This window comes from Typopeltis vanoorti, chromosome 21, assembly GCF_054136105.1.
Source record: "Typopeltis vanoorti isolate ZY-2024b chromosome 21, IOZ_Tvanoo_1.0, whole genome shotgun sequence".
Lineage (NCBI taxonomy): Eukaryota > Metazoa > Arthropoda > Arachnida > Uropygi > Thelyphonidae > Typopeltis > Typopeltis vanoorti.
The window spans coordinates 18317440-18337008 of NC_143569.1; the positions used below are offsets into that span (position 1 = coordinate 18317440).

Consider the following 19569-nt stretch of genomic DNA (forward strand, 5'->3'; position numbering starts at 1 on the left):
TCTGGGCATAGTAGTCGAGATGAGGTCTTATCAGGGCTCGGTACAAAGGTATAATAACTTGCTTGTCTCTGCTCGTCAAGGTATTTTTCAACAACCAAGTGAGTTGATGAGCTGTTTTAGCTACTTTTGCAATGTGTCCCCTAAACTTCATCTCCCTATCCACCAACACTCCCAAGTCCCTGGCCTCATCAATCTCTTGGAGTACAGTTCCACCAATGTGGTATACTGCTGCTAATCTTTTCACCCCAAAATGCATAACCGTGATATTTGTGACAAATTTATGGTATTCAAAAAAATGATCATATTAGCGTGTGAAATCAGTTTATCAAAAGTTGAATAATTTATTTTGACTAGACAGAGAATTTTATTTTGTCTAATTTTTGCAGCTAGAAATAGTCTGATCAAAAGTGATACTAAATGACAACAACATTTAATAAAAATCCAAAATTCCAAATTTGATTAGATTCCACTCAGCCAATGGAAAATTATTACTAGCCGTTTGAACCAGTTTGTCACTAAAAATGATTCTAATGAAACCAAAATTGAACTAAGTGGACATATTTTAGTGTATATCCTATATTAAATTGTATTATATTTCATCTATTCAGTTAGAGCAGAAGTACTGCTTTATGTAATTCTGAAATGATCTAATATATAGTATATGTCACACTAAATAATATTTGCTGCTAATTCAGTATGTATATCAATAAGGTGTACTGTCTAAGAGAAAGGGGAAAAAATGAAATAAATAATGTGTACACAAAACTGATATCCGTTTTGTTCACATATTTATGGTTCCTGTTGGTCTTACCGACATTCCACAGATCTAGTATTTCTGTAGCGCACAATGCAGCAATTTTATTACATATATGATGAAGATGTTGAAAGTTTATTTTTTACTTGGTTAGAATATAATAAATTTAGTTTAATCCTTTATCCAAGTGTGAGCAAACAAAGTTTGCGCCTGAAAATATCTTCAGGACTGAGGTAAGGAAGTACAGCACTGGGCAACTCGGAGCAAAGGTAGATCAAGCTAACATCACTCCTATCTCAGTATTTCCCATAATGCAAAACACATCTCCTTGAGGATATGTATAATGCTATGCATTAAGGGAAGGGCCACTACCCAGACCAGTTTCGACTTTTATTGAAGTCTTGTCAGTGGGAGCCAGAGCCAGACCCAGAAGTGGAGATACCAAGGCAGAAGCAATGGAAAGGTCATCTTTACCTATAGGCATTGCCATAAGGTGTGCCACCTTATTATTAAATTACTCTGGATTTAGAGAAAGATGTTGGAAGTTTATTTTTCACTTGGTTAGACTATAATAAATTTAGTTTAATCCTTTATCCAAGTGTGAGCAAACAAAGTTTGTGCCTGAAAATATCTTCAGGTCTGAGGTAAGGTAGTACAGCACCAGACAACTCGGAGCAAAGGTGGACCAAGCTAACATCACTCCTATCTCAGTATCTCCCATAATGCAAAACACATCTCCTTGTAGATATGTAAAATGTTATGCATTAAGGGAAGGGCCACTACCCAGACCGGTTTCGACCTTTATTTAGGTCTCGTCATGTGTTTTGCATTATGGGAGATACTGAGATAGGAGTGATGTTAGCTTGATCCACCTTTGCTCTGAGTTGGCAGGTGCTGTACTACCTTACCTCAGTCCTGAAGATATTTTCAGGTGCAATCTTTGTTTGCTCAGACTTGGATAAAGGATTAAACTAAATTTATTATAGTCTAACCAAGTGAAAAATAAACTTTCAACATCTTTCTCTGAATCCAGAGTGATTTAATAATAAGGTGGCACACCTTTTGGAAACTCCTATAGGTAAAGATGACCTCTCCATGGCTTCTGCCTTGGTATCTCCACTTCTGGGCCTGGCTCCCACTGACGAGACCTCGATAAAGGTCGAAACCAGTCTGGGTAGTGGCCCTTCCCTTAATGCATAATATTATACATATCCTCAAGGACATGTGTTTTACATTATGGGAGATACTGAGATAGGAGTGATGTTAGCTTGGTCCACCTTTGCTCCGAGTTTCCTGATGCTGTACTACCTTACCTCAGTCCTGAAGATATTTTCAGGTGCAAATGTTGTTTGCTCACACTTGGATAAAGGATTAAACTAAATTTATTATATTACATATATGAAATTAGTGGTGTATGGCATAGAGAGGAAAAAGGTATACATACCTCTATGTATAAAAATAGATGCACAAGCAGTCATTTTTAGCAGATTTCTTTGTCATACTGAATTTCTGTTCTGCCTGACAGCATACTAGCATATAACACCCTGGAATATCTTATTGGTTATAAACAATGCATAAAAAAATTATACTATTTAGCCTTAACAGGAAAGATGCAACAGTAGAAACAAATGATTTATCACTGGCAGAACTCTGCAATGAACAAGTAACTATGTAACTGTGATAATGGTCCAGTTTTGGCCAATACAATCCAAGCCATTCAATGCATTTAAGCTACAAATAATTGGAAAATCAGCCTGACACACTTTATTTACAACAATTTTAAGGAAAAATATAACAAAAATTACTTGTGACATGGTGTGATTAAAAAGGAAAAGAACAGAACTGAAGAAGAGAGCCTAAAAAAAAAGGTTTCACTTTGACATTAAAAAAAAACTATTAAAATAAAGGATAATAAATTTCTAGTAGTATTTCATAGCTAAATAGCAAAGCACTGTTTGTCCTATGAAATGCATAAAATTTTGCAAGTGGCCAATGTAGCATGACACTTGTACTGTATTTCTAAAAGGACAGCAAATTCTGCCTAGAAGCCGGTATTTGCCTTCTATTACTACTTTTCACTTGAAATCTTAATCTGAAGAACTAATGAAAGTTCTTGTACTTTTAAAACTATTTAATAGTGCAATAGCAATGCAAGTTGATATGATGAAGGTTATACTCTTGTAAGGCTCCTCAGTCATTTTAGAAACTCTAAGTTGAAAACACAACCAAACGCAACCATTTTTTTTTATTTGAATATGAAACAGTATTGAATATTTATCATCCTTTCTATTAATAGAAAAAATTGGGAAATTTTGGAGTCCTTGAAGTAAGGCTATGTTGCTCAACTTGCTCCAAGTGTTCCAAGTGTCCATAATCTTACTATAAAGTATGATCATGAGTAATCTTCTCTAATCTTTCTTTTAAGCTTACACGGTGATCAGAATACATTTTGGAAAATTATGGAGACAACTACCATGTTCGAGTAAAATTTTAGTTTAATATAAACCAAAATCAACACTTGACATTTCGACCTTCATATCAAGGTCATCCTCTGGAGCATATACACTATATACAGAGAAACAAGCTGCATTACAATCTACATGGTTTGCTAAAGTTACTGACCAACCGTTACGACAATTATTGGTCACCTCTGGTGAAAAAAAAAAAAAAAAAACCTTTACTACATCAATGCTAGAGTCCTATTATTATTATCTATTGGTTACAAAATTACATTGGGCTGAAGAGCAACATGTTTATATAATATATTAAAAACATGATTATACATATAAATTTCAACCAGTCAGTATGGAATAGTTTCCAATACTAGCTGAAAGTTGCTTAAAGTCCTAAAAATATTAAGTAGGCTGAATATGTGCCATCCAGATTCTTGGAATTTTCATGCCACCATTATTGTTGATATTCGGGTGGTTAATCAGAATTTCGCAGGCTTCTTTAAATTTTCTTTCATATCAGGTTTTTGTATGGTGTAAAGAGCGTGCATTTTTCTAATCAATTTGGTGTAAGGTGTTGACAGCGTGATCTGAGAGGCCTGCTTCACCAAAATTGTTATATTTAATGTGTCTTTTTTAAGTATAGGGATTGTACATTCAGTTTCACCAATATAAGGTAAGTTACAGGTGCAGTAGATGCAATAAACTGCAGGATGTGCCAATGGGAGGAGAGGATACTTAGAGGAGTTGAATGTGTTTTTTGGTTTTGTAAGTGGTTTAAACGTGGCAAGATCTATGCAAGTATACTTGAGAAACGGTTGAGAAGAATTGTGGAAGAAAAGCTTGGTGAAGAACAAGCTGGATTCAGGCCAAATAGAGGCTGTCAGGATCAGATCTTCACTTTACGACAAATAGTCGAGAAAGCATGGGAATATAACAAAGATCTGTATTTAAGTTTTGTCGATTTGGAAAAGGCATATGGCAAGGTGCCAAGAAAGAAACTATTCAATATGCTACAGTTATATGGTGTCAATGGGGCATTATATCAAGCAATACTTAGTCTTTATTTGAGTTGTAAGTCAGCAGTTAGAACTGAAGGAAGTTCAGGAAGATGGTTTAATGTTAAATCTGGTGTGAGACAAGAATGTACATTATCCCCTCTGTTATTTATTACCTATATGGATCACATTATGAAGGAAAGTGGTATTAAACATAATATCAAAATTGGAGATGTTAATGCCAGCTCTTTGCTTTATGCAGATGATGTTATACTTCTAAATAAATCTGCTACAAGTCTGCAAGATTCTCTGACTAAATTGAATAACTGTTGTAATAGATATGGTATGAAGGTCAGCATTAAAAAGACAAAGACAATGAAAATACGCAGAACCATTGAAAATGTCAACTGTGTTGTGAATGGAGAACCTGTGGAACAAGTAAAACATTTCAGCTACTTAGGCATGATGTTTAGTGACGATGGTAAATTAAATATAGAAATAGACAACAGAATCAGCAAAGCTGGTATGGTGGGAAGTCAATTGAATAAATTCATATGGAATAAGAGAGAAATTAGTCAGAACACTAAATTAGCTGTATACAAGACAGTGTTCAAACCAGTTTTAACTTATGGATCTGAGAGCTGGATCAGAAGTAAAACACTTGACCAAAGACTAGAGACCACAGATATGAGAGTCCTGAGAAAGATTATAGGCATGAACAGATGGCATCAATGGCAATATCATATTAAAAACGAGGACATTAGGAAAGAACTTGACATTGTCAGCAATCAGGAATGCGTTAGCAGAGCTAATCTCAGGTGGTATGGTCACTTAAACAGAATGGGCGAAGAAAGATTAGCAAAACAAGTGTTCTCTGCCAGGTTGGCAGCAAAACGACCCAGAGGAAGACCAAAATATAGGTAGTTTGATATGGTACAAAGTGCCTTAGACGATAGAAATATAAGATCTGATAATGTTGGAGTCTTGACAAGTAACGACTGATTTGGAGGAAAATTGTAGATAGGAAGTTAGAAATGATGTAATTTTTTTCATGTAGTACTATCATATCCTGTACCCCCCCCCCTCGAGGGTACACAGCAGGAATTTGATGATGATGATGATATATATAAACATGTTGCTCTTCAGCCCAATGTAATTTTGTAACCAATAGATAATAATAATAAGACTCTAGCATTGATGTAGTAAAAGTTTTTTTTTTCACCAGAGGTGACCAATAATTGTTGTAACGGTTGGTCAGTAACTTTAGCAAACCATGTAGATTGTAGTGCAGCTTGTTTCTCTGTATTTACTCCAGAGGATGACCTTGATATGAAGGTCAAAACGTTGTGTTGACTTTGGTTTATATTTAACTAAAGTTTTACTCAAACACAGTAGTTGTCTCCATAATTTTCCAAAATGTAATCGTCTCTAACTATGTTTATTTCTTTTAAGCTATTTGCTCTCATCTTTATGTTGTTCACTTTATTCCCTAATCTGTTACTGAACTGTGATCATTAGCAGCACACAAGTTAACACCATACTACTTAAGTAAAATTTTGCTTTTCCTTAAAATTATTTTAAACTAATGAGTTAGAAAAGGAAATTCTGATTGCTTATACCTTCAGTATTAATTTTTAAAAGTTTTAGAACTATTTATTTATATTTATTATTTATAAAATATAACTGGAAATATTCATTACATCATTAAGAAAGAGATACCTGCACTAGAAGCCACAATAAAATGTTTTTAATATGAGTCTGTGCGAACAATTCCATACCAAATTTAATGCAAATAATAGCTTCAGTCAAAGTGATGGCCCTAAAAAGAAAAAAAAAAAGTTTTCTTAATATTTTTTATCTGCCATGTTGTACCATCATTTCATATTTTGGTTTAAGAAAAATATCAACTGCATTATGAACGGAGAACCTCCAGAACAAGTAAAACATTTCAGCTACTTAGGCAGATTTTTAGTGAAGATGGTATATTAAATATGGAAATAGACAACAGAATCAACAAAACTGGTATGGTAGGAAGTCATTTGAATAAATTCATATGGAATAAAAGAGAAATTAGTCAGAACACTAAATTAGCTGTATACAAGACAGTGTTCAAACCAATTTTAACTTATGGATCTGAGAGCTGGGTTAGAAATAAAACATTTGACCACAGACATGAGAGTCCTGAGAAAGATTAGTGAGAGAAAGGTGGTAAATTAAAGAAAGAAAGAAAAGAAAACAATTTTCTTCCAAATCAGGTAACAGACTGATTTGGAGGAAAATTGTAGATAGGGAAGTTAGTAATGATGTAAATTTTTCATGTCGTACTATCATATCCTGTATACACCTTGAGGGTACATGTCAGGAATTTGATGATGATGATAATATTTTTTATTTGTAACCACCCAACCTCCATAACAGCACTATTTACAAGTTTTGTTCATAACGTTCAGTGGCGTAAATATAATTTTCTAGTCTGCCTCACCTGAAAGTTTTTCATAGACTCACTAACTCTCAACTGCCCACTCCACCCTGCAACACCTTGCTACATATACTGTTTTACGTTCTGGTATTTGTGCCATTGATAATGCTGTTTTCTCATAGTTTCTTATTTAAAATCATTTAAAAAAATATTTTCTTCTTATAGTTCCTCTCCCCATGCTTGCTTTTATAAGTTAAATGAGATAAGTATTAATTCTTAATGTATGCTTCTCACAATGGAAAACATACTCTTGTTCATTGTGTGAATGAACAACAAGAGTATATGATGATGGGTTCAAGGAAAGGAAAACCACCCACATCACAGCAAACTAACAAGATACTATGCCATGACTGGCTGATGCATCAACCCAACTGACTAGATTTGTTTTCATGTCAAATCTTGATTCTTTTCAATTCATAGCAGTTTCATTATGCTGTCAATTTTGTTCAATGAATCGACAGTGCAGAAGATAATTCAGTAGCTGAAATTTCAGATTCCAAAGCATTCATTAGGTTGAGGGGGCTCTAAATTCAAAAATACATAATAAGAATATTCTTCTGTTAATGAAATTATGTTTCAAGGCAATGGTCTGAACACTTGGCTTTAGGGAAGAATCATTACAGCATCAAGTTTTTGAGAAAAGAAATAAATGAAGTATAGGATTGTAAACAGGAACAAAGTGTAAATGGAGTAGTATTTTATATATTATATACGCTGCTTGGAAAGATGTCAATGGACACTCCCGTGGGCAAAGTGCATCATGCCATGTAATGAGACACACATTTGTAGCCAGGATAAATTGGAGGAATATGATGCTCCAAAGTCAGTGCAACTGTGTCTAGGTGAAATGGCTGCAAGGAGCAAACTGATGGAGTTTGAAAGAGGCCTTGTGATAGGATGAAATGTTGCAGGCCTATCTGTTTGATAAATTGTTAACAAATTGGGGCATCTCAGGTAAACAATTAGCGATACCATACTGTGATGGAAGCACAGAGAGTCAACCAGAAGTGCTACCCACAGTAGGAAACCCACCACACTCACTGAACATTACCATAGGTGCTATGAAGGATAATATGTAAAAACTGCAATTTGTCGGCTGACATGTCGAATACAGAATTCCAGGCATTGACTGGAACATGAATCTGCACAAAAACATTCCGACCCAAGGCTCACAACATAGGTTTCCATGGTAGGACTGCAATATGCGAGTCCCACGTTATCCGAACCAACACGTAGAGTCATCTTCAGTGGTGCAAAGAGCATGTACAGTGGGTTTGGAAGCTTGGAAAGCTGCGTTATGGAGTGACGAATCATGTTACAGTTGCCCAGTGAATGTTTCTTACCAGGTGCATAAACCCAACCATGAAATTTGGAGGTGGCAGTGTAATAGTATGGTCCTGTTTTTCCTAGTTTGGCCTCTGACCTTTGTTTGTGGTATCATGAACACTGAACTCTGAGAGGTATCTGAACATCCTGGACTATATAATGCTTCCTACTTTGTGGTGCTTCTATGGAACTGACCATTCTTTTTCAGCAAGACAATGCATTATGTAATAAGTTATAATTTACAGCTGCTGCTGTAAATAATATTTATTTACAGCAGCAGTTGTAAATAAGTTACATTTGTGGGCATGAAGTCACCACGCTTGACTGGCCTCCACAGAGCCCTGATCTCAACTCTATTGAACATCTGTGGGATGAAGTGGAGCATTGGGTGAGGTCAAGGGATGTCTGCTCCACAACACTCCAGCAGTATAGTAACAAGGGTATGAAGCACCTGTGGCAAGTGTCTAACTTGCACCCCCCCCCCAAACCAAAAATGACAAAGATTTTGAAAAATTTAAATGTGATAAGTTAAATTTTACTAAATGCAATATGTTAAATACTTACTATTAACCCCATCAAAATGAGTTGCGGTGTGTCCATTTGTGTGTCTAAAGAGGCGTATTGCCGAAATTTTAGGGACTTTTATATCTATTTATTTATTTTTATTTTTTACATTTTGCGCCCCAAACCTTGTTGCACCCGTGGCGGGCACCTCTTTCACCATGCCCTCGTTATGCCACTGCACTCCAGGACCTCATTACATACTTACAAGAAGAATGGTCCAAAATTCTCATTGATCACTTATGAAAAATATACCCTGTGGGATTGCTGCATTCATCGCATTGAAAGGAGCTATACATCTTATTAAGGTGAGTGCCACACCTTAATACATTTTATCAAGGTGAGTGCCATGGCTTTTTGTTCCTAACACTATAGTGTTCATTGATGTCTTTCCAAGCAGTGTATAGATATTTCTTAAAGACACGTGTAATACAATGAGCCAAGTGTTGAGAAAGTAGGAGGTTGGCTACAATTTAGAAGTAGATATTCGACAGGCATATTTGTATCAGTGGTACTTTTTGCTGTTATTATTCTATTGGTAGAATTTCAGATGCATATTTATATTCTCAACATGTAAAATAGTAATGTCAACCAAGTATTTTGTTTTAAATTGCAGCCAGTCTTCTTTCTTGGATCATTCTGAGATCAGCATACGTGGTGTCACTTATGCTAAGCTCAAGCTTCTAGCTGCACTCTGTAGGATGAGCAGGAAATTCACAGAAACTTATCTGAATCAGGAGCTCTTCAAAACACGTCCGTAGTCCGTAGCGCTTGACCCACTAGCGCCCTCTGATTTCAGTCATCACTCTCAATGTATACAAGTTTTGAAAAATTTGTTCCCATTAAGCTCCCATCCTTGGTCTTTTTTTTTTTTTAATCAGTTGGGCTGCTAGCTTTTCTCTGGTCATACATTACATGTGATATGGTGAATGGATCATTATCCTAAAATTTTGCAACTAATAATGGGATAACAGTTATGCTCCATTCTTATTCTGTTTTTCTTGACTGTATATGTTATCCATAATTTGTTGATGATAGTCATTTTATTTCTCTTTCTCATTTGACAAACCTTGCATTACAACCAGTTTCTGTGAATTTCCTGCTCATCCTACAGAGTGCAGCTAGAAGCTTGAGCTAAGCATAAGTGACACCACATATGCTGATCTCAGAATGTTCTCAACATGTAAAATAGTAATGTCAACCAAGTATTTTGTTTTAAATTGCAGCCAGTCTTCTTTCTTGGATCATTCTGAGATCAGCATATGTGGTGTCACTTATGCTAAGCTCAAGCTTCTAGCTGCACTCTGTAGGATGAGCAGGAAATTCACAGAAACTGGTTGTAATGCAAGGTTTGTCAAATGAGAAAGAGAAATAAAATGACTATCATCAACAAATTATGGATAACATATACAGTCAAGAAAAACAGAATAAGAATGGAGCATAACTGTTATCCCATTATTAGTTGCAAAATTTTAGGATAATGATCCATTCACCATATCACATGTAATGTATGACCAGAGAAAAGCAAGCAGCCCAACTGATTAAAAAAAAAAAAGACCAAGGATGGGAGCTTAATGGGAACAAATTTTTCAGAACTTGTATACATTGAGAGTGATGACTAAAATCAGAGGGCGCTAGTGGGTCAAGCACTACGGACGTGTTTTGAAGAGCTCCTGATTCAGATAAGTTTCTGTTAATTTCCTGCTAATCCCACACTAATAATATGCGTAATTGTAAGAGTGGCTGTAAACGTTGTACACCACTGATATTATTAGTGTGGGTTTTTTTTTTCTTGCCTAAACTAAATATGAAATAGTTAATATTAGACCTAGTAACCTGCAGAGAAAAAAAAAATGGCGGCGGCATTGTCATTCCATGATTTTAATTTAGATTTCAGTCGTTTCGTTAAGTGTAAGGTCTGTTATATGTATTCCTTCGATTATATAAATGATTTGTGGATGTTTAATGTGGATGGAAGAAGGGTGTGTGCGAGATGTGACCTGAACGAGGAATTGATGAATGCGAATATGAAATTGATGACAGAAAGTGCTAGTACCGATTGTGGCACAAGTGCACGTTTGAAAGAGAAGGATGGTGGGAAAGACAGGTGAAAAAATGTTAAAAAATCAGGAAAAAAGAAAAAGAGCGATTTGACAACTGTAACGGATGTTAAAAGAGACGAAAGTGAGGCGGAAAGAAACGAAATTGAGAGAACGAATGAAAGTAGAAATGGCGTGATGCAGAAATCGCAAGTAAAAAAAATCGAAAGAATGAATGATAGCGAAAAAAGAATGAATGATGGCGAAAGTTGGACGCATGTTGGAATGAAAGTACTGAACCAAAGAAAGATGAATGACAGTAAAAGTGAGAAGAATGATAGCGAAAGTTGGACGCATGTTAGTCCGAAAGTATGGAAACAAAGAAAGATATGTGAGAGTGAAAGTGAGAAGAATGATAGTGAAAGTTGGACGTATGTTGGACCGAAAGTACGGAAACAAAGAAGGATGAATGAGAGGGAAAGTGAGAAGAGGGGGTCGAGAGTTAGAAAGTTAGAAAGATTTAATGATAGAGAGAATGTGTCGCGAGGTTCGGAAGGTGAATTGGATTGGATGAAGCAAGAAATGAAATGGATGCGGAATGAAATTAAGAGAATTCAGGTCAAAACTATTAAAATAAATCATGATGGCATGAAAGAGTTAACGAAAGATGAGCGAGTGGCGTTGTATGGCGACTCCATTATTAAAGGTGTGTTAGAGGATAAAATGCACAAGGTATGTTTTCCGGTAAAATGAGTAGTGATTGAGGCATTGAATATGAGGCGGGAACGAGCAAAAGAGTTAATTGTATTAATTGGTACAAATGATTTGAGAGAGAACAAAGAGCATGTCAAAATGAATGTCAGGAGACTGCTTGGAAAGATAAAAGAGAATAGTGTGACAGGAAGGGTAGTCAGGATTATGAATGGTATTCTGGCTGAAATGTGTGAGGAGATGGGAGTACAGTTTGTTAATGTGTGGAATGAGTTTGAGGGACGAAGTGAGCTGTATGGGAGCGATGGACTGCATTTGAGTGGTTATGGTGCGAGTCGCTTGGAGAGACTGCTGCTGGAAAGTGGAGAAGTGAATAGAGAGAATGAATCAGATCGAGAGGGGAGTGATGTGGAAGAGCAGGAGAGTAAGACAAGAGAGATTGAAGAAGTGGAAATGAATGGGGAAGTGAGTGGTATGAGTATAGAAAATGAGAGAATGGGTGTGCAAGAGGAGCAGGGAAACGGGGAGGCTCAGGGTGGACAGGGATACACAGCGTGAGAAAGGTGGATGCTCCAAGAGGAGGTGAGAGCATGTGTAGGCAGGAAAGTAATGGGATGATCAGGGATCAAAAGGAAACAGATGGAATTACAAAGGGTTCTAAAATGAAGAAGCAGAAAGGGAAATGGCCCCAGTCCAGCATGGAGAGATCACATCGAGTGAGTGGTATCAGTGGAACCAGCTGTAGATCCAGAAATGAGTTGTTGTGTTTGTATACCAATGCTAGAAGTATAAGAAACAAGGCGGATGAAATGGTTGCACTAATTGCGTCTGTGCACCCAGAGATTGTCAGAATAAGTGAGACATGGTTAGATGAGGATGACATCCTGACAGGAATAGAGATGGAAAGGTATGATGTGTTTTGTGAGGAAAAAATGGTAAAAAGGGAGGGGGAGTGCTATTGATGATAGAGAAGAGTTATGTCCATACAAGGTAGAGATGCAAGAGGGAAATGGGGCCAGTGGTTTTGAGGCAGTATGGTATGAGATAGAGGTGAATAGAATCAATTACTTGGTGGGATGTTGTTATAGACCTGGTAATGTGGATGGTGGTGATAGTGAAATGTATAGTCAAATAAGCAAAGCAAATAAGAAAAGGGTGATCATTATGGGTGATTTTAATTATGGCAATATAGACTGGAATGAAGAGATAGCAACTCGAAGTAAAGAAAATGAGTTTCTTGAGTTTTTGAGGGATAACTACCTCAAACAGTATGTAACAGAGGGCACACGAGGATTAAGGGTCTTGGATTTGGTCATCTCATCGGAGGATGTAATTATCAATGAGGTATCAAATCATCCACCAATTGGTGAAAGTGACCATGAGGTGATTACTTGGGTGGTTGCCAGCAGTGCAAGGACCCCTGTGAAAAAAGGGTATATGTGGAACTAAAAGGGTGGAGGTGATGATGAAGAGCTCAGGAGACAGCTTGCAGGTGTAGCATGGAATGAGGAGTTAGCTGGAAAAGAGATCAATGCAGATTGGGGGATTTTCAAAAAATATTTAGTAGATGCAATGTCTAAATGTATACCATGGGTGAGAAGGTTAAATAAGGTAGGTGTGAGATGGATGAATAAAGAGATTAAGCATGCGATACAGAGAAAAAGGGGATTGTGGAGGCAGCATAAGAGAAGTGGAAGTAACCAATTTCATGAGGTGTACAAAGACCAGGCAAGGAGGGTGACTTGGTTGGTGAGAGTAGCTAAAGAGAGATATGAACAGCAGTTAGCTAATGAAGCTAAAAAGAATCCTAGGGAGTTCTCTCGATATGTAGTCAGCAAAAGAAAGAATGATTATGGAAGGATGACACTGATTTGAGGAAATCGTATAAAGACAGCTGTTGCAGAATGTGTGGTGAAGATACTTAATGAGCAGTTCATAAAGATCTTTCAATCTTGTGAATGTGACTTCATGGAGAGATTGAGAGCAGTTGATGATGGGGAGGAGAGACTGACTGTAAGTGAGCAAGAGGTGTTTGGGGAGTTGAGTAAACTAGATGTAAATAAGGCTGTGGGACTTGATAATATATCACCGCGTATTCTGAAGGAATGTGCCAGAGAGTTGACACCTGCCTTGACATATTTTTTTAATACGAGTCTTGCACTTGGTCAAGTCCCTAAAGAGTGGAAGGAGGGCAAGATTGTGCCATTTCATAAAGGAGGTGATCGAACTCAAGCATCAAACTATAGGCCTATCTGTGTGTCAGGTGTTGTGGTTAAGTTGTTGGAGAAGCTTGTGAGAACTAGGATCCAGAGTTGGGTTGACAACAATGGTATAATCTTTGATGGACAGCATGGATTTGCTAAAGGGAGGTCATGTTTTAGTAATCTACTTACTTATTACAATAAAGTGACTGCTTCCTTGGACAGAGGAGAAGGATACACAGTAATATACTTGGATTTCGCAAAAGCTTTTGATAGAGTACCTCATGATAAGTTGACAGTCAAACTAGAGCAGATGGGGTTGGATATTAGATTAGTGCATTGGATTGGAGACTGGCTATCTGATAGGTATCAACAAGTTGTGTATGGGGGTGCAATATCCAGGAAAAGGAAAGTCACTAGTGGAGTGCCTCAGGGATCTGTTTTAGGGCCATTACTATTTAACTTGTATATTAATGATATTGGCGAAGACTTGGATGGAGATATTCAGTTGTTTGCAGATGATGCAAAGTTGGGACGAACCATAAAGAGTAGTGAAGATGTTGTGGCCTTGCAAGAAGACTTGAATAAATTGAGTGATTGGGCAAGCAAATGGTGATGTGAGTTCAATGTTGCAAAATGTAAGGTTTTAAAATTTGGAAAACAAAGATGGGATGCAGAATTTATGCTTGGTGAGAATATATTGTTGGAGGTAGAGGAAATAAGAGATCTGGGGGTGATAGTGGATAAGGATCTAAAATTTAGGGGACACATTGCCAAAATTGTGAAGACAACACAAAGACTTCTGGGAATGATGCAGAGGACACTGACGTGTAGAAGTAGGGAGATTCTTGTTCCATTGTATAAGGCTTTGATTAGGCCACACATGGACTATTGTGTCCAGATTTGGTCACCTGGTTTTCAGAAGGATGAAGAGATGTTGGAAAGGGTCCAAAGGCGACTGACTAAGGTAGTTTCTGACCTCTGGAATGTCGAGTATAAGGAAAGATTGAAAAGATGTAATTTGCAGAGTCTAGTGGAGAGAAGGAAGAGGGGAGATATGATAGAGACCTACAAGTTGGTAAGGGGTTGTTATAGGATCAATGGTGGAGATGTTCTACAGAGAATAGTGGGAGATCAGGGGAGAACCAGAGGTCATCCCTGGAAACTGTATAAAATCCAATCTGAGTAGGGGAATGAGAGGCAGGTTTTTTTCGTGCAGAGTTGTGAGTGATTGGAATGCCTTGCCTGAGAGTGTGGTGTCTGCAAGGAGTTTGAATCTGTTTAAGACGCGGTATGATGAGATATGTGTGAGATAAAAGGACCTCCTAGATGAGTCTTTGACTCCATGAGGTCTTGTTTAATAATAATAATAATAATAAAATGGGATATGAATAACCTTGTGACCAATGTGGGATTGAAAGGAAGAGATTCCCCAACTGTTCTTCCAGCACCAGAAAAGAAAAATTACACTAGGTTTTTCCACATGTTCAAATACCTCATCTGAAGAGAAGGTGGAGATAGAAAGAGTGCACATATGTGCAGTAAATCTTGCACAGTCCTGTGTGCATGTGTACCATTTCAAAAAATATTATGGAATGGATATATTGAAAGGATGTTGGAGATAATGTAGAACATGCTGAGAAAGAATTTCAATAAAACATAATTTATAAGTATTATAAGTTTGGTTAGGTTTCAAAATAAGACAACAAGGAGAGTTTGGCTGGCTTTTTCTCAGCAGTGAGATGATTAAAACAGAAGATTCTAAGATGAACACCACTTTGGCCTGGAATACTAGAGTGAACATACGCCACCTTTGAGTTGAAATGAAACAGACAAATACTTTATTTCAAAACAGTAGTGGAATAAGTAAAGTATTGATTGAAGAATCAGTAAGTAAAAGGTGAAGTTGTGTAGATTGGAGGTGGAATGGATAGCCCTTAGGTAACTATTATGATGACAATCCAATCTGTGAAATGGATTTGAAAAGGTTTCCCTTTTTTTCTTCTTTGTATGTAATTTACTATATGGAATATGCTTAAATTATACATGAAGAATTTCACCAACATTTATACAAATTGTGATCTTGTTAGTTTCTTCTACATCCCACTATTTAAGATTACAGGCTCACTGCAGAAAAGTTGCAACAAGATTATTGTCTAATTGACCTGGTTCCCTTATAAAGCATTACCACTATATTTGGTCCAGTATGCTATCAAGCAACTAGTTAACAGATTAACCATTTTAAAGTGATATTTTCAAAAAGAAGACATGCTGGTCTCTTCCATGACATCCATAAAAACAACACTTGCATTACAGGCTGAGAGAGAGAGAAAGAGATAAGGAAAAAATAAACCAACACTTTGGAGTCCATAAATGGTTTCTGGTCTCTTTGCAAGCAGTAAGTGGTGATATAAATACTGGGTGAAAAAAAATTCATATCACCCAATGATTTAGTTTTTCTTTAAGTTGTGTAAATGCATACCCAGTTCCTACCTACACTGGTTCACTCCCAGATAGTTTTCTCAGTCTAATTGTTAATGCTGGATGGCTGGTTGAAATAACCAGAAGATTTGGTTGAAATAACCAGAAGATTTGGTTGCTACAGATCAAAAACTAAGTTCAGCATGCACCAAGATTATGGTGTTCTGAACATTTCCACCAGCATTCTAGATTTCAAAAGCTGAGCCTAGCTAGGCAAATTGTGCATTTTAAGAAGTATCTCTATTACTCCCTTTTTAGGCCCACTTTTTTTCACAGTAATTTACTTTGATGATCTATAATTATTTTATTTACATGTTACATCCTTCAGGGATTAAATTGTCTGTTTCAGAGTCATCCATTACTTTGTATCTGATACTCATAACGTGTGGTTTATTTTGGTGTGGGAGTATCTAGTTGAATACTCTTTTTCTAAACAAAACAGATATAATTTAGTTAGCTACTAGATTATTTTCATTACTTTGGTGTATTCCAAAGACTTATCATAACCAATCCAATTTGGTTGTTGATAATTTTATCTGTAAGCAAGTGGATATTAAATATCTAGAAGTCAACCTTAGCAGCTACAATGATATGTATCAAAGAATAGAGGAGACTTGAGAATGCAATTGCATATTTTGCAATCTTACAATTCCTAAACTCCAGATTATTATTACGAAAGGTATCTACATCATTTCAAGATGCAAAAACTACTTTTCAAAATATGCATTACTAATATAAGTTGGTTTCCGTATCTGGTGATGTATATTTTTATTTATTTATTTTTTTATGTTGGGCCGATACACAGGAGGTTGGTTGGTCAACATATAGTACATTAGTACCATGTATGGGTAATAGGCTGAGAAAGGAGGAATTTGTTTACTTTGAATTTTTTTGAATTTATTTGAATGACTTTAAATTGTATTCCTTGGGAAACACAGCAGGTGGGAGACTGTTCCACAGTGCAGTAGTTGCAGGGATGAAGGAAGAGGAAAAGAAACTTGTTCTGTTTGTTTCTAGGTGTATTGTGAAGGAATGCTGTGCAGCAGCTGCACATGTTCCAATGAGCTTTGTACTGAGCGGAGGAATTATTGATGTTATTTTGGATGAGCATTTCCAATGGAAATATTTGTAGAATATATATACTGCAGAGACCATACATCTGTGTGAAAGTGGGGCGAGAGAGTTGGTAAGGGATGGATCATTGATAAGTCTAATTGCTCTCCTCTGTATTGAGTCGAGCATTTTGAGAGAGCTTTTAAGGGCCCCACCCCATATATGGGAGCAGTATTCAATAGCTGGGCAGATTTGTGATTTGTATAATGTTAGTAGCTGTTCGGGGGTGAAGTAACGTCTGGAGTGAAAGAGAAATCCTAGTTTTTTTGAGGCTGAGGATGCAATGGTTGTGATATGTTTATGCCAGGAGAGGTTTGATGTGAGGGTGATTCCAAGAAGCGATATCTCAGACTGTCTAGAAATTTGGATATCGTCAAAAAGGATCATCATCCGGTAGCATCCTCTAGCAAGAGGGTTGCAGCAGATGAGCAGCTCTTCCATTTTTCTTGGTCTGTCGCCTCCGTCATTCTTAAACCAGTTCATTCCATGATGTCATTGAACCACTCTCTAGTTGGTCTTCTACATCTTCTCTTACCCTCAACTTTATCATCATCATCAAATTCCTGCCATGCACCCTCAAGAGGTGTACAGGATATGATAGTACTACATGAAAAAATTACATCATTACTAACTTCCTATCTACAATTTTCCTCCAAATCAGTCTGTTACTTGTCAAGACTCCAACATTATCAAATCTTATATTTCTATCGTCTAAGGCACTTTGTACCGTATCAATCCACCTATATCTTGGTCTTCCTCTGGGTCGTTTTCCTGCCAACCTGGCAGAGAACACTTGTTTTGCTAATCTTTTCTCTCCCATTCTATTTAAGTGACCATTCCACCTGAGATTAGCTTTGCTAACGCATTCCTGGATGCTGACAATGTCAAGTTCTTTCCTAATAGCCTTGTTTTTAATATGGTATTGCCATTGATGCCAGCAGTTCATGCCTCTAATCTTTCTCAGGACTCTCATATCTGTGGTCTCTAGTCTTTGGTCAAGTGTTTTACTTCTGACCCAGCTCTCAGATCCATAAATTAAAACTGGTTTGAACACTGTCTTATATAGCTAATTTAGTGTTCCGACTAATTTCTCTGTTATTCCATATGAATTTATTCAATTGACTTCCCACCATACCAGCTTTGCTGATTCTGTTGTCTATTTCTATATTGAATTTACCATCTTCACTAAAAATCGTGCCTAAGTAGCTGAAACGTTTACTTGTTCCATAGGTTCTCCATTCACAACACAGTTGACATTTTCAATGATTCTGGCTATTTTCATTGTCTTTGTCTTTTTATTGCTGACCTTCATACCATATCTATTACAGCAGTTATTCAATTTAGTCAGAGAATCTTGCAGACTTGTAGCGAATTTATTTAGAAGTATAACATCGTCTGCATAAAGCAAAGAGCTGACATTAATATCTCCAATTTTGATATCATGTTTAATACCACTGATCCATATAGATAATGATTCTTGTCAGGTGTCCCAAAGAACTTCTCAGAAAATGTCCTGCAAATCTGGTCTTTCTTTGCATAATATTCTTGAGCAGTGTTCTTTCCATCCCAACTTTTCATAAAACTTCTTGATTTGATATTCTCTCTGTATAGCTAATCTTTTCCATCTTTTTATAACACCACATTTTCAATGCATTAATTCTTTCATAGCTCTCTTTCTGAGTGTCCATGCCTCACTTCCATAACTTGCAATACTCCAAACTATTGCTTTAACTATTCCTACTCTAACACCTATTTTAACATTCTTGTTTATTAAAATTCTCTTCATTTCCATAAATGCCGATTTAGCTTTGCCTATTCTATTTCTAATGTCCAACTCTGAAATTCCTTTCTCTGAGATCCAGCTACCTAAATATTGAAATATTTTCCACTTCTTCTAAAATCCTTCCTCCACATCTTATCTTTGCATTATCTCCTATTTTTCTGCCCATTAGCTTTATCTTGGTCTTCTGTGTGTTAATCCTTAGTCTGTACTCTTTACATGAGTTTTCAATTCTTTTACCAATTTGTTGTAATCCATTTTCACTTTCTGCCATCACCACTATCATCCACATATCTTAAGTTATTAATGATTCTTCCATTTATTTTTATTCCTTCTTCTACATCCTCAAGTGCCTCTCTAAGTATTTTGTTCACTATAAAGGTCAAACAATAATGGTGATAACTTGCATCCTTGTCTAATTCCTCTCTCCACTGGGAACTCTCCTGTTTCCTCTCCATTAACTCATACTGACGCTGTTTGTGTCCAAAATAATCTCTTTAAGATTTCCAAGTCATAAGAGTTAATATCAATATTTTCTAGAATGCAAAAAGCCTTTTATGTTTCACTGTATCAAATGCCTTTTCAAAGTCTTGAAATCCACAAAACAACTTTCCCCCATGGTTTAGTGTTTTCTCCCCAATAATTCTTAGACAAGTTATAGCCTCTCTAGTTCCTC

The 19569-nt window shown here is 36.6% G+C and overlaps 1 protein-coding gene across 2 annotated transcripts in view; it reads right to left on the reverse strand.

Annotated features, from left to right (window-relative positions):
• Positions 1 to 19569, reverse strand: part of LOC150094657 (phosphatidylserine synthase-like) — a 204537-nt gene that overhangs the window by 23934 nt on the left and 161034 nt on the right. Inside the window, exon 11 of one of the 2 annotated variants that reach the window (XM_090411079.1) lies at positions 5922 to 6021. The exons of the other annotated variant lie outside the window; for it this stretch is intronic. Coding sequence (XP_090267205.1) covers positions 5922 to 6021 — 100 coding nt within the window. The remainder of the gene's footprint in view (positions 1 to 5921; positions 6022 to 19569) is intronic. 2 annotated transcript variants of the gene reach the window in all.